This window comes from Seriola dumerili, unplaced genomic scaffold, assembly GCF_002260705.1.
Source record: "Seriola dumerili isolate Sdu_G_001 unplaced genomic scaffold, Sdu_1.0 BDQW01000086.1, whole genome shotgun sequence".
In the NCBI taxonomy this organism is placed as follows: domain Eukaryota; kingdom Metazoa; phylum Chordata; class Actinopteri; order Carangiformes; family Carangidae; genus Seriola; species Seriola dumerili.
Window position 1 is genome coordinate 1191279 of NW_019174341.1, and position 15922 is coordinate 1207200.

The window sequence follows — 15922 nt, forward strand, 5'->3', positions numbered from 1 at the left end:
GTGTGTGTGTGTGTGTGTGTGTGGTACAGGTGTGTATGCAGTACCTGAAGGACACTAACATGCTGTTTGTGGGGGGGCTGATGGTGGCCGTGGCCGTGGAGCACTGGAACCTCCATAAACGCATCGCCCTCAGAGTGCTGCTGCTGGTCGGCGTGCGACCCGCCCTGTGAGTCCTGGTCTCTGTGGAACCTCATGATGAGAGAGCTCAGCAAATGTTTCAGAATAAAAGCACAAGATGAACGTGTCACCACTCTGTGGACTGAAGCATCACCATGTTTCCACCCCCTCCTCTTCCCCTGTGTCCCAGGTTGATGCTGGGGTTCATGGGAGTGACGGCCTTCCTGTCCATGTGGATCAGCAACACGGCCACCACCGCCATGATGGTCCCCATCGTCCAGGCCGTCCTGGACCAGCTCCATAGCAACGTGGACTCTGAACCCTCGACCAAGAGCCAGAGCAGGACTGTGGTTCTGCACCAGGAGCACCAGGAGAAAACCATCAGCGTCCTGCAGACCGCCGCTCTGAGCGTCCCGGACAAAGGTGGTCCTCAACACACCTGGTCATTCACTGTGTAGACTGTGTCAGCAGCCATTTTGTTTTCAGGTTTTCGGTCTGGCTCATTCTCGTGGACACGATGTCTCAGTAACGGCATGACATTCACTTGGTCTCAAGGATGAACTGATTAGATTTTGGTGGCTAAAGGTCAAAGGTCAAGGTCAGTGTGACCTCACAAAACATTTTTAGCCATTACTCAAGACTTCACAGCAATTATGACAAAATTTCAAACAGATGGTTGATATTTTCTCTGACTCTGGATAAACAGGAAGTGACCTGAAACGAGTCTGAGTGGCGGAGGGATACGACCACGAGGAGCTGGTTCTAGTTATTTTAGAGGACAATCGTCGTCACGTTCAAAAGAGTCACTGACAATAAATAAGTTTTCAAATCCACAATTGTCTTTCCAGAACAGGTTCCACTGCCGGCTGAAGTAAATGTGGCTCTTGTGGAGACTAAGCCAATGAAAGTGCTTATTTTCCCCCTCTGTGCTTGTTGGGACATGTCATGGTAATACTCTCTGGTAGTTGGATCCAGTGGGTTTTACTGGCTGACTTCAGATTCTGGTGCAAAAGTGGCTTCATGGATTCATCAAATATGAACCTGTTTCCTCCCAGGTGCGACCGGGTCGATCCAGGCACGAGGCGACTCAGAGAAAACCAGCGACCTGCAGGACACCAACGTGTCCCCTGAGCAGACAGTGATGTCAGAGGGTCACATGGACAAGCAGGAGATCGTCAAACCAACACCACAAGACAAACCTCCTTCAGATGGGACCAGTGCTGGACCTGGTGAGTCCTCAGGGACGTTCATTTATATACGAAGATGGACTGTACTGTCCCGTAGCTGCCATAAAACCTTCGTCCAGCTGAGCAGGAAGACTTATATGTATTGACTTTCAGAGCTGGGACGCCTCTGAAAACCTTTATTGGATGCTGTAACATACGAGACTTCACGTGCACACTTCAAGTCATAACTCTTAAATCTGATCACACAGACACGAAACACATGTTAGATCCAGTATGACTCACACCTTCCAAGCACATGATCATCAGTGATGTCAGTGGTGAGTAAATGTCCATAAAACCTGCAGAACTTTGTTCACAATCCTCAAGTTTTTAAGTTTCCAGTGACAGTCTGTACATGATGCACTGCAAACAGGAACTGATAACATTCAATGGGACAAAATGTGAACAAATAAAGGCTGAAGAACGTTATACTTCCTGTTTACATTCCCCTACAAAAAATAAGGGGAGTTTTATTGTAGTTCCAAAACGTGGAGCATGTTGACTGAGTAGTAACAGGTGATTTAAGGTTAAATTCAATGAGATCTCAGTCAAACATTCATTACCACACCACATGTCTGCAGGAAGTTTCATGTCTGCAAGTTGTTTTTTATAGAAATGAACTCAAAACAACAATAAGGAGGGAAATTAAAAAAACAAACAAAAAAAGTCCAAAAAAATACACTTAAAAAAAGCAATTTTTTTTTTAAAGAAAAATTTGTAAAAATTCAAGAAAAAGTTGTAATATTTTTAGAATAACATCATGGTCTTTGGTAGAGGTTGTAATATTTCAAGAAAAAAAAAAAAATTTGAGGAAAAACGTAATATTTAATGAATAAAATTGTAATATTATGAGAATAAAGTCATAATACTATAAGAAAATGGAGACAGACGTAAGTTCGGCTCTTTATCTGTAGATAAGGAACTAACAGTCTGTAAACGCCTCTGTCGCAGTGGTTGTGTCCGTGGAGAACGTCTGCTGTCAGATGGAGCTGGAGGAGCTGAGCGACGAGGAGGAGGAGAGGAGGAGGATGAGTAAAGGCCTCCTGCTGTGTGTGTGCTACGCTGCCAGCATTGGAGGCATCGCCACTCTGACGGGAACCGGACCGAACCTGGTCCTGATCGGACAGATGAGCCAGTAAGTTCTGATCCACGAACACAGGAAGACCCTGGTGTTCTGATGCTTCCTGACCTCCCTCCTCTGTCTGTGAGTCTGTTTTATAGAAGCAGGATGTCTTATTGTGAAATGAAACTTCCTGTTTGACTTATTGTGAAGGGAAACTTCCTGTCTGTCTTATTCTGAAAGAAGACTTCCTGTCTGGTTCTCTCGCGCAGACTCTTCCCTCAGAATGGGGACGTCATCAACTTCGCGTCCTGGTTTGCGTTTGCCTTCCCCACCATGGTGCTGATGCTGACGTTCGCCTGGTTCTGGCTTCAGTTCCTCTACGTCGGCTGCAAGTGAGTCGCCTCAAGACCAAAACCACTTCCTGTTTGTGAGTCGGGGTGAAGGTCCTGATGACCTGTTGTGTTGCAGCCTGCGGAGGACGTGGGGCTGCGGGGCCATCCAATCAGAGAAGGAGCGAGCGGCGTACGAGGTGATCCGGGACGAGCATCGTCGTCTGGGACCCATGAGTTACGGGGAGGTCAGCGTCCTGGCGCTCTTCGTCCTCATGGTGGCGTTGTGGTTCACCAGAGACCCCCGCTTCATGGACGGCTGGGCCACGCACGTCTTCAACGCCAAGGCCGAGTGAGTCTCACAAGGATTTCCTGAAGTTCCAGACCGTCTGTTCTCTTTGGTCCAGTTTCTGTGGTTCCAGTCTCTGTGGTCCGGTCTCTGTGGTCCGGTTCGCAAGTGGTCCAGGTCTCTGTGGTCGTGTGTCCGGTCCTCAGTGTGTCGTTCTCAGTGGCGGTTCTTTCCGGTCCATTAGTCGCTCAGTGGTTCGCCGTTCCTCAGGTGGTCCGGTCTCAGTGGTCAGCGTCTCTTTGTCTGTGGTCCGGATCTCAGTGAGTACACCGGTCTCAACGGTGTCCGCATTCTCAGTGGCCGGTTCTCATTACAGTGGTCCAGTCTCTGTGGTCCAGTCTCAGTAGGTCTCCGTCTCAGGTGTCCCCAGGTCCTCTGTGGTCCAGTCTCAGTGCGTCAGTCTCTCTACAGGTGGTCCAGTTCAGTTCCAGTTATGTTCCAGTTTCTTCCGATCTCAGTGGTCCAGTTCTCAGGGTCCAGTCCAGTTTCTCAGTGGATCCAGTGCTCAGTGGCTCCAGGTCTCTCTCAGTTTTTGTTCCACGTCTCAGTGGTCCAGTTCTACCCCTTTCTCTCTCAAGGTGGTGTCCAGTCTCCAGTGGTCCAGTTTCTATCTGAGGAGTGGTCCTAGTTCTTTCCATCTACAGTGGTCCCATCGCGTCTCTCAGTGGTTCCATTCTCTCTTTCCCAGTTACCAGGTCCAGTTAGTCGTCGCCAGTTCTCACTGCTCCAGCTCTCTCTAGTTGGTCTCAGTCTCTCTTCAGTGGTCCGGTCCAGTGCGTCATCTTCATGGTTCAGTCCTCAGCTGGGTCCAGTCTCTCGTCTCAGTTGGTCCAGTCTCAGTGCCAGTCCTCTCTCAGTGGATCCGGTCTCAGTGCTTCCGAGTCTCTGTTGGTCTGCGTTCTCAGTGGGTCGCCAGTCTCAGTGCGTCCAGGTCTCAGTGGTCCGGTCTCTCTCTGTAGTAGTTCACCTTTTCTTTCACATTTTGCTCTAAATGTGAAACTTTAAAGTGAAGTAAGCTCTGTTAGAATTAACCCCAAATGTTAGTGTGTGTGTGTGTGTGTGTGTGTGTGTGTGTGTGTGTGTGTGTGTGTGTGTGTGTTGTCTCGCTCGCTCGCTCGCTGCTCGCTCGCTCGCACTCTCACGGTAAAGTGGAAAAAGTTTGGGCAGGAATGAATGAACTCTCAGTTAAACTCAGACGTCGCCTCAGGACAAAAACCTCTGAACCAACAGGAATCAGAGGCGAAGAACAAACAGAGGAAACGTGTCCTGGGTACAAACACTCATGTCACGTCAACAGCTGCAGGTCTGACCTGTGGCACTGGACTGAGATCAGCTGTACGCTTTATTAGGCTGCAGGTCACAGAGGCTGAAACATATCATGACTTTTCAGACGTGATTAAAGTCTTTGATCCAGTGACTCTGGATTATTATTTAAAGAAGCAGATTCATTTAGAATCGGGGTGGAACAGAGCTGCTGCTCTACTCTGGTTTTAATGACACTTGACCCTCCTCCACTTCCTGATGATGTCATCATCTCTGATGTCCCTCCACAATAAAGCTCCAGAAACCAACTTAAAACCAGAGGAAACAGAGTCTGCAGAAAAGCACTGAGAATCCTCCTGTTCCTTCAGTATCACAGTGATCCAGTGACAGATGTCTGAACATCCATGATGCACTGCAGACAGGAAGTGATCACAGCTGATTCGGCTGCTGAGTTCACCTGTACCAGGTGTGAGGTCAGCTCCGGTTAAACAGAGCATGTGTTGTCAGAACACGAAGGAAATCCATGTCCACACGTCCAAATGACGTCATCAGTGTTTTTATTTACAGTGGGTACAGAAAGTATTCAGACCCCTTTAAATTTGTCACTCTTTGTTTCATTGCAGCCATTTGCTAAAATCTAAAAAGTTCATTTTATTCCTCATTAATGTCACTCAGCATCCTGACAGAAAAAAACAGAAATGTAGAACTTTTTGCAAATTTATTAAAAAAGAAAAACTGAAATATCACATGGTCATAAGTATTCAGACCCTTTGCTGTGACACTCATATTTAACTCACATGCTGTCCATTTCTTCTGATCCTCCTTGAGATGGTTCTACTCCTTCATTGGAGTCCAGCTGTGTTTAATTAAACTGATTGGACTTGATTAGGAAAGGCACACACCTGTCTATATAAGACCTCACAGCTCACAGTGCATGTCAGAGCAAATGAGAATCATGAGGTCGAAGGAACTGCCCAAGGAGCTCAGAGACAGAATTGTGGCAAGGCACAGATCTGGCCAAGGTTAAAAGAATTTCTGCAGCACTCAAGGTTCCTAAGAAAACAGTGGCCTCCATAATCCTTAAATGGAAGAAGTTTGGGACGACCAGAACTCTTCCTAGACCTGGCCGTCCAGCCAAACTGAGCAATGGTGGGAGAAGAGCCTTGGTGAGAGAGGTAAAGAAGAACCCAAAGATCACTGTGGCTGAGCTCCAGAGATGCAGTAGGGAGATGGGAGAAAGTTCCACAAAGTCACTGCAGCCCTCCACTAGTCGGGGCTTTATGGCAGAGTGGCCCGACAGAAGCCTCTCCTCAGTGCAAGACACATGAAAGCCTGCGTAGAGTTTGCCTAAAAACACATGAAGGACTCCCACACTATGAGAAATAAGATTAAAGTGTGAAAAACTTGTTGCATCATTCCCAAGAAGACTCATGGCTGTACCAGCTCCAAAGGTGCTTCTACTCAATACTGAGCAAAGGGTCTGAATACTTATGACCATGTGATATATCAGTTTTTCTTTTTTAATAAATTTGCAAACATTTCTACATTTCTGTATTTTTCTGTCAGGATGCTGAGTGACATTAATGAGAAATAAAATGAACTTTTTTGATTTTAGCAAATGGCTGCAATGAAACAAAGAGTGAAAAATTTAAAGGGGTCTGAATACTTTCCGTACCCACTGTAAATGCACCTGATTGGAAGACCTGCAGTGCCTCTGACACCAGGCTCCGCCCCCTTCACCTATCACCTGCTTTCTTATCCTTACACACTCATTCATAAACTCCTCCCTGGGTCACATGATCAGCAGGAGCGAGCTCTGAAACAGAGTCAGACAGAGAAGCAGAAAACAACAAGGGGTGGGAGGGTGAGGGACTCAGGCACACTCTCCTGACCTGGTTCTGAAGAATCGGGGTTGGTCGTTCACCTCGGACCTGCAGTTTGTGCAAATGAATGATTTCAACATATCTTATGACACAGGTGACACGTCCTGAACCGGGACAACTGAGCTCACTCACCTCAGACTGATCCTTCAGATCCACAGCTGTCTTCACACACGGACATGTTTATAATGTTAATGTATGGAATGACAAAGTGAGAACAGTGTTTAAAGTCCAGGAGACTGATGAACCGACAGTTTTCAGCCTCTGCAGCTGGAGAACACAGGGGAGCATTTAGCAGCTAAAGAAGAGCTGGTGACCAAACACAGAGATAAAGGAGAGAGATAACACTGTTCTTACATAGAGCTGCAACCAACAGTTATTTACTGATTATTCATGTAGCCACCAAGCATCAACCTCCAGACTGAAACATGAAGCTTCAACATGAAGATCCAGAAGCTGCAGTTCCTCTAACGACCACTAGAGTCTGGCTCCAACAGTGAGTCAGTCCCCATAGACTCCCATGTTAAAATGTCCAACTTTACAGCAGAAATCAACATGTTTACAGCCTGGTACAGAAACTGTTTTGGTCTCTAGAGATAATTTCCTCCTTCATGACACCTGTTTATATAACTCACCTGTTTATATAACTCACCTGTTATTAGCTGGGAGTGGACTAAAGTTATGGAGGATTGGGGCGTGGAAGTTTCAGCTCCACACATGCCCCTCCTCTTTGACCATATTTGGATTAGCTGGGAGTTGGGGGCGGAGTCAGACACTGCCAAGATGGTGACAGCGGTGCAGCTCACTCTGAGCTTCAGAGACAAGACAAAACCTAAAGATAAATAATTTCCTGTCATGTGATGAGATATTATAATATTTTTCATTTTTGCTTAAACAAATAATTGAAACTATAATCAAACATCACAATAGTTGCAGATTCATTTTCTGCTGATCAGCTAATCAATTAATAAATTGATTATTACAGTTCTCGACTTACACTCCTACAGATGAATGATCATGTTGCTCTGTAGCTGCTGCTGTTTGATAACAAACTCAACAGATCAGAAATATCACAACAATCACTCAGGTTTAAACAATTAACTTCAATTTATTTAATTAAAATCTGAATTTAAAAATCTGTGATTTACATTAAATTTCCTACATTTTTAAAATGTGTCTCAAGACTTCATGTGATGAATTTAAGAAAATCAAAAAAAAAAAAAGAAGGAAGTCACCAGTGAAAGTTTCATTTAGACGCCACTGTGAATAGTTTGATCCACAAAATGAAAACTAATGACGTCTTCTTTACTCGGACTAACAAAACCCAGAAATGTTCAAACACAAAACAACAAGAAAAGAAGATTTATCTGCAACTTATTTGACTGAAACTTTTCACTGATGATCAAAAGAAGTGGAGAGTAGAAAATAGATTCATGTGTTTTTTTATGCTCATCAACAGAAAACGACTCTTTAATTAATTTCTGTAACTGAGATTTTTATATGAGACACTTTTACAGAAACCACATTAAATCTATTTTGGGTTTAAAAGGATGAATATTGTTCATGTGACCTTTTTAATTTGAGGCAGACATAAAAATCTTCAGCTAGCAGCTAGCTCCCTCCTGAAGTTAACGCAACAAAAGCCGTCAAAGGTCAGAAAAACACTCAGCAGGTGGATGTGGAAATCTCCCTGGACTCTCTGGTTTCTGGGTGTAAGCAAATACAAACAGCTTGTGCTGAAATCCCCATTCATGAACTGAGCGGCTGCTGTTGCACCATGTGACGGCAGCAGCAGACTTTGGCTGCAGCTCTGACTTCATGATGGTTGAATACTAACAGGAACAGGAAACAGCAGCGCGAGGCTCTGATGTCCCTGTAGTTTCATTTTCTCCTGTGAAAATCCAGTAAATCTGTCGCCTACACCAGAAGCCGAATCAGGGCCCATCCCCCATCCCCCAACGAGAGCGAGAGGGGGATAGTTAGTTGGTTTGTTAGTATCATGGATGGATCACTGCATCATCATCAAAACGCTCTGTATGAAGTAGCTGCTGTTTTCTCACAGAGACGCAGAACGAACACAGACACAAAAACCACAAAAAGATGAAATTACTACAAATAAAAGCAAACTGACGACAGGAAAACATGAAACTGGATTTTCTTGGATGCTGATTTGATAAAATATAATAAAACTTCCCCCTCTCTCCCTCTCTCTCTCCCTCTCTCCCTCTCTCTCTCTCTCTCTCTCTCTGCAGGTTCGTCACTGATGCGACCGTCTCTCTGTTTGTTGCCGTTCTGTTGTTCGTTCTTCCCTCTGAGCCGCCGCTGTACCTCTGCTGCTGGAGGAGCTCTGACACAGGTAACACACACACACACACAGCAGACAACATGGATGTGTGTGTGTGTGTATGTGTGTGTAATTTTTTTAACTTTTTTTCTTTTTATCAATCAGACTCCCAGTTGTCACGAGGCCCCGCCCCTCCCCTGCTCACCTGGCAGGTGACTCAGAAGAAGATGCCGTGGAACATCGTCCTGCTGCTGGGAGGAGGCTTCGCTCTGGCCAAGGGCAGCGAGGTGAGTTGTTGTTTCAGAGCTGCATGACGGTTAGCACATGTGATCTCATGTCTGACGCGTGTGTGTGTGTGTGTGTGTGTGTGTGTGTGTGTGTGTGTGTGTGTGTGTGTGTCCTCAGGAGTCCGGTCTGTCCCGCTGGCTCGGCACTCAGATGACACCGCTCCACTCCATCCCTCCCTGGGCCATCGCCGTCGTCCTCTGCCTTCTTGTCGCCACCTTCACCGAGTGTGCCAGCAACGTCGCCACGGCAACACTCTTCCTGCCCATCCTGGCCTCCATGGTAACACACACACAGCAGTGTCCATGCACACACAACAAGATAGAGAACATTCTCACTATAACAGTTGGTCATCGTCAGCGTACAGTCGGAGTAAAAGAGGGCGGAGTCAGTGGTGCTGCACTTCTTGCAAATGTTTCACATTAAAAGTCCACTAAAATGTGAGCCACTGGAAGAGTTTTAATGTGAAACATCTTCACAGGAAGTTGAGTTTCAGTAACAACAGAGAAAAAAAACAGCAAAGTAGAATTAAATGAATTAAACAGTAGAAGTGTTAAAACGAGGAACTGAGAGCTGCAGTTCTCTCTGGTTTCTGATGATGTGTGTGAACGCTGGCTCTGCTGCCCCCTGGTGGTCAAACTAATCTTGTCACGCAGGTTTAAACTTGATAATAAAGGTTAAAACAGTTGAATTGATTGTTCTGTATTGATATGTTTTCTGTGTGTGTCCTGACACAGTCTCAGTCGATGAGCTTGAATCCTCTGTACGTGATGATCCCCTGCACCCTCAGCGCCTCCTTCGCCTTCATGCTGCCAGTGGCCACGCCCCCCAACGCCATCGTCTTCTCCTACGGTTTCCTCAAAGTGTCAGACATGGTGAGTTTTGTCAGGACAGAGAAAAAAAGACAACTCAGACCCCCCGGTGAAGTCTTAATAACCCCCCACCCCCCACCCTCTGCGCCCCCCGCAGGCTAAAACAGGCGTGGTGATGAACATCATCGGGATCGGCTGCATCAGTCTGGCCATCAACAGTTGGGGTCGTGTCATGTTTTCTCTGGACTCATTCCCTGAGTGGGCCAACACCACCGCGCCGGTGTAGGGCCGCCTCTGTTTCCTACCGCCTCCTGGACTCTGGATGGTTTTTATATTCACACTGCAGCTTGTGACGGTTCTGAAGCGGCGTCTGGACCTCACCACTGATCAAGAGCGTTTTTCCCAAAAGTTTCAACTCTAGCTGCAGATAGAAGTTCACCGTAGATTCTTAACAGTATTAAAATAATCATTAAATTACTTTGCCATTTCTTTTATCACTGTCAGGAAAAGTCAAGTTAACTCCACTCAGCTCTTAATGCAGGAATTAGAGGAACTGTGTCCTTTGAGCCACAGGAAAGCTTTTAATTTGAAACTATGGAAGATTTACAATTATGTAATTTGTTGTTTTTGTTTTTTTGCAATTTCCATTTCTATAATGTTAATTCTAGCAGTTGTATCTTTAATTTGTCCAATTTAAAGTTGAATTTATAGATTTTTTGTTTGTTTATTTATTTATTTTTTATTTTTTGGCCACACTCATATTATCACATTATAAAGTAGTGTGGCTAACATGTTAGCAAAAGCTGCTAATGTTCATATTTCCTAAGATAAGAACAGAAAATGGATGGTTTTCATTCACTGATTAATTCCCATCACTCATACTTTTCAAGTTAAAAGCCTCCCAGATGTTCTAAGGACCTGATCCTCCCATTCACAGAGGTTTTAAAATTTGAAAGATCTGCAGGAAGTGTTGGGTCTCGCTGAGAGCAGCTTCATAATAATAAAAAAACAGCAAAGTAGAAATTAATTTAAATAATAAGTGACTATAAATAATAAGTGGTTCTCTTCAGCTGAGGAAAATAAAATCTTATGTTGTAGAATTTACTGTTAGCTTAAACCTCAAAAAGGTATAACTGACAAAACAGTTCTTCTTCAGTGGTGTTTTTATTTACGGTTGTTGCTTGGGAAACTGACTCTAGATCAGTGAGCAGACTCCAGCTGGACTTCACTAATCAGGGAACTTTTCTGTCCCGACTCTCATCCCTGCGAATTGGAATTATTTTAAGTGATTAGAAAATACAGTAGATACTGTTTGTTTTTTATTGTTTTCTATTTAAACATATGAGTTTTATTTAGTAACATAGTTTTATGAGGGTGACACATGTACTGTACATACGTAATAGCAGAGTTTTGTATCGTCTTATTGCTAACAGTTTTATTAAAGTTGATCTTTAAAGAAACGTGAGTCAACAATCCTTTGATTATATGAGTGAAGAGTATAGCTAATGAGAGACTTTTATTTTGAATATCAAACCCAGATAAACAAAATATAACCATTAAATGTAAAAAATATGTCATTTTACTGTGATATATAACTATATAGATATAAGAAATATGTGATAGTAAAAATATACAATATAAATATAAATGTATCTGACATCTTGACTTAAAAAAACAAGAAAATCTCCTAAAATAAAAGGTCTAATATTGTTTTCAGTTTCGCCTCTAAACTTCTCACATGCTTTAATTTCAATAACTGTTTGAGGCTCAAAGGTCAAATCATCCAATATTTTTCAGGAAAGTAAGAGAAATTACAAACCAGTTGTATCAGAACTTTATTTTGTCTTCTTCTCGCTCACGTTAATTATCTGATGAGCCTCAAATTTACTTTTTAATTGCATGAATCTGATAACACTCCTGTGCTTTTACTTCGGTGGAATTGTAAATGCAGAATATTTTTGATTGTGTTAACTTCAAGGGACACATTACCATTACAGTCAACTGATTCCTTGTTGATATAAAAATATTGATTAGTGGAGGTTTAACCCTTGGACCACTCAACCACTCATCGCCTCAAATGTATTTAAATTTGTTCTTTAAATGTAATTAAAAACAACTCACACTGGATTAATCATTGCACTTTTTCTCCTCTGTGTCATAGCTACAGGTAACTGTAGGAAATAAAGATCTTAACTTTATTTCTAGTCAGACAGCTCCACCTGTACAGCAGCTGCAGCATTGACACACTGCCAAGTGTCACAATAAAAGACCTGTCCAGGAACGGTTTGTCTCACATGGTTGAATTATTGATGTGTTATGCATCTCTACAGAATATGAATTAACTCTGGATGAATCAAATGAATCACATCGTCTCCAGTGTCAGTCATGCAGCTGGAAATGGGAGAAATGCCTGAGTGAAGTTAATGTTGACACACAGGGTTAATGTCCAGGGACAATGTGATAAACATCCAGCCTGAAGTGTGTTTTAGCAGACTGATGGGAACATGGTGGGACAAATTTCACATGTTTGAAAGTTGATGCAAAGGCAGAAAACCTGGTGTGAAATCGATTACAGCACCACCCTGGTTATTCCCATTACCACATGTTGACCTCAATAAACAAAACAAACTGAGGGATGATACACAACAACTTCCAGAGTGGTCCACAGTCCAGAAATATGTTGATATTCTATATTCACAGATGTCTCCAAAGATCCTGATACCATCACCTGTCTAAGAATAGATCATACAGGCTTTTATTTTATTTTATGCTAATTTTTCCTCTAATTTTATTTTCATTTTACCTGTTTTATTTTTGTTTTATTTCAATTTTTTATCTAATTTTATTTTCATTTTACTTTATTTTATTTTTTTATTTATTTTATATTTTCTTGTTATTTTATTTTATATTATTTTGCATGTATAATTTCCTCCTCCACTCTCCAGTCCAGTAGGTGGCGTTAATGCACCTTTAAGCTTGTTTTCCAACCGCCAATAAACACCAGAGAAGAAGAAGATGATCGCGACTCTCGGCAAAAATGGCGACGCAGTTTTAATGCTGGTGATTAAACATAAACAAAGACCAACGCTCAGAAGTTTGTTGTCCGTGTTTTAGTTTAACGGTCAACGTTATCTTTAATTTCGCGTAAGGACCGTCTCTGTCCGGAGCCGGCGTCATGGAAACAGGTTTGTAGCTGTTGTTTTTAGCCACTAGGCTCGCTAATATTAGCTTGCTAGCATCATTCCTGTATGGAAAGGACAAAACACGGTTAATAAATTAGTCAAATCTTAGTCGGCTTCAGATGATTTAAACAGTTACTGCCGGTTTGAAAATGCCTGAAGGTCTTTTCTTTGCGGATGAGGCCAATTTTTCAATTCGGCAAACAATAATTAGCATTACAACATCATTTAAAATATTAAATTGACAGATTTTTTAATGGAGTCTGGTTAATGCGCTTAGTTCCGCAATGTTTATACAAAGGGATTTATTAGTTACGTACCTTACACATCATGATTTTTCATATGAAAACAACATGTTAATGAAGCCACTGTTAGGCCGATGTTTAGTTGTAGTTGTTGTTGCAGCTGCTGGTTATTTGTCACTAGAACAACAATCCAATTCCAAGCTGCGTTAGAAATGATTCCAGTTTAAGGACTTCCTGATTTACGGACAAAAGGTTTGTGTTTAAGCATCACTCAGGACAATTTCTGAAAAGCTGAGACTGACTTTTCAAATCGGCGCACATTCAATTAACCAGTAAATTTATTTTGTAGTTAAACTGATTCGTGGACAGCTGCCTTTAGTAGTCAGTTGTTAAACATAGCAGCGTTAAATTGCTAGATAATTGCTCAGAGTCTGGTGCTGTGTCTTATCTAAAAGGGCCTGTGTTCTGTGAGAGAAAACGAGATGTGTAGAGTTCATTAAAACGGACAGACTGGAGTGGAACCAGATTAACTGAACATCATTTTTTTTATAGTACTTTCAAAACCTTTTGTCTAAATCTGCCTCCTAACATTTTGTGTGCCAGTCAATTCGCACAGAACCATACTGTGTTCATCATCACGTTATCTAACCGTGAAGCTGTTGTTTTGTGTTTCCTGGTGCAGAGGAACAAGCCAGGAACCGTTTCCAGTCCGAGCTGGAGTTCATCCAGTGTTTGGCCAACCCCAACTACCTGAACTGTGAGTGACAGCAGACAACAGCTCCAGTGTTTCAACATGACGATCAGGAAAGTCTGTCTGTTCAGTTAACTGACCGACCTCTGAGTACATCATTATTTCAGGAAATTATAACAGATTTATTTTCCAACATGAATGTTTCAATCTTTCAAAAACTCACTTATTTTATTTATTTTGTTGGCACCAAAGTGAAGTTCAGTGTAACAATAATAGAATGAGCCTCATAGTAACCCTCATGTGTGATCAGTAAACCCAGAATTAACAGAACCAGGTGAGAACCAGCTTCATGAGACCAGGTATCCAGGGTGTGAGACTCAGTGAGAACAGATCCTCAGAAGCGAGTCGGACTGAGGTGAACCGGCTTCATGAGACTAAACTCCTGTGTTTGTCTGTGCCTCCAGTTTTGGCTCAGAGAGGTTTCCTGAGAGAGAGACCCTTCATTAACTATCTGAAGTACCTGCTGTACTGGAAGGAGCCGGAGTACGCCAAGTTCCTCAAGTAAGACGAAAATGTGTTCTCTGTTGAAGGAGGAACCAACACAGAACGTCTCCCACTGACACGTTCTGTGTGTGGTGGAGAAATACATGCAGAGATTTTTCAGGGATTCATTAAAACGATTCTACACATTGAAAAAATCTCTTGGGAACCTTGTTGTTCTTGATTCCTGAATATATTTCTCCAACAGAGACATTTTAATCGTTGTTACATGTTCTGTTGTTGGTCTGAGCAGATAAAAATAAAACCTCATGTTCATATGAATTAAATATTCAGAGAAACACGACGAAAAAACTTCTGCTGGTGATTTTCTCCATTAATTGTTTGGAAAATGAAAAAAGCTCCTCACCGTTTCCAACAACCTGAGCTGACGTCTCCGAAATGCTGAAAATAAAATCCAAAAACATTCAGTTTAATATCATGTGAGACAAAACAAGCATCCCAATGTAATCTCAGACGCAGCGGATGTTTACATGAAGAGTCAATGAAGTGATGCATCATGGTCTCAGTGGTGACGGGTGGACGTCCCTCTCTCCTCTGCAGGTATCCTCACTGCCTCCACATGCTGGAGCTGCTGCAGTACGAACACTTCAGGAAGGAGCTGGTCAACGCTCAGTGCGCCAAGTTCATCGACGAGCAGCAGCTGCTGCACTGGCAGCACTACTCCAGGAAACGCACCCGGCTGCAGCAGGCGCTGGCCGAGCAGCAGCAGCAGCCGCAGCAGCCGCCGCACGGGAACGCCACCGCCAAGTGATGATGTCACCGGAGGCGGGAGGAGGACTGTGTGTCTGTAGCTGGATCTGGATTCTTGAGGTCGATATGGATGTTTGAAAGAAGTTGGACATCAATATTAAAGCAACAATTTTCTTTTTTTCTTTTTTGTACATAAATAAAACGATGTTAGACAGGAAGTGAGCTGACGGACGTTTTACAGTGAAGACATAAAGTCGTCAGTTCACTCAGGTGGTGACTGATCAGCCGACATCATCAGTGATGACATCAACTCAGGTGATGTACCGGCTAATGACAGAGGAGTCTCCAGTGACACTGAGCCTCAGCAGCAGTAAGGACGTCCACCTGAAACACAGTGACGCGGGCAGAGGAAAGACGAGTCCTGATCCAGGACCGTGTACCACACGGTCCTGGATCAGGAAAGATGTAAAATGTTTATTTGATGAAGCCACAGCTGAAAAACGTGATGTATGAACCTTTTATCATTTCTGTTTATAAAATGTAACATGAGTAAAAAAAGTTTTTGAAAGAAAAATTTCATGTCCTCGGTCGTTATTACTCAGTACAAGGCGAAATCATTTATTCATCCCTCCCTCCTAATTCTGCTACTTATAATTTATTTTTAATACTTAAAAATTGAAGCTTTTATTTCCTCTGATTTCCCTTTTTTGACATATTTAAAACAGAAACTACTAAGTATCAGTGTCCTAACTGGTGCCAACGTTAGTATTATGGCTGTAAATGCAACTTTTAACCTTTTTTAATCTTTTCATTGTGTTTAGTTTTTTAAATATCTTACAAAGGGAGAGGCAGAGTTTCACAGAGCCACACTTAAGGGGAAAAACTAGAATAGGTTCTAAATTTTTTGTTCATATTTATTTCAGCTTTTACTGTAATTATTAAATTGTT

General features: G+C 42.8%; 2 protein-coding genes and 1 long non-coding RNA gene across 3 annotated transcripts in view; 2 read left to right on the forward strand and 1 right to left on the reverse strand.

Moving 5' to 3' along the window:
• LOC111221363 (solute carrier family 13 member 5-like) overlaps window positions 1-11207 on the forward strand; it is a 14730-nt gene extending 3523 nt beyond the window's left edge. Inside the window, exons 3-13 of the mRNA XM_022744724.1 lie at window positions 30-166; window positions 308-540; window positions 1173-1346; window positions 2295-2478; window positions 2676-2798; window positions 2875-3087; window positions 8480-8583; window positions 8677-8798; window positions 8917-9078; window positions 9534-9671; window positions 9766-11207. Coding sequence (XP_022600445.1) covers window positions 30-166; window positions 308-540; window positions 1173-1346; window positions 2295-2478; window positions 2676-2798; window positions 2875-3087; window positions 8480-8583; window positions 8677-8798; window positions 8917-9078; window positions 9534-9671; window positions 9766-9894 — 1719 coding nt within the window. The 3' untranslated portion in view covers window positions 9895-11207. The remainder of the gene's footprint in view (window positions 1-29; window positions 167-307; window positions 541-1172; window positions 1347-2294; window positions 2479-2675; window positions 2799-2874; window positions 3088-8479; window positions 8584-8676; window positions 8799-8916; window positions 9079-9533; window positions 9672-9765) is intronic.
• Window positions 11208-12590: 1383 nt separating this feature from the next.
• On the forward strand, window positions 12591-15542 carry med31 (mediator complex subunit 31). Its single transcript, XM_022744726.1, has 4 exons — window positions 12591-12793; window positions 13715-13789; window positions 14188-14284; window positions 14825-15542. The coding sequence occupies exons 1-4, from the start codon at window positions 12784-12786 to the stop codon at window positions 15033-15035; spliced, it is 393 nt and encodes a 130-aa protein (XP_022600447.1). The 5' UTR covers window positions 12591-12783; the 3' UTR covers window positions 15036-15542.
• On the reverse strand, window positions 14262-14824 carry LOC111221367. Its single transcript, XR_002665088.1, has 3 exons — window positions 14755-14824; window positions 14631-14665; window positions 14262-14349 (listed from the first exon to the last, which is right to left on the reverse strand). It is a non-coding gene; the product is annotated as an uncharacterized LOC111221367 (long non-coding RNA).
• Window positions 15543-15922: the final 380 nt, after the last annotated feature.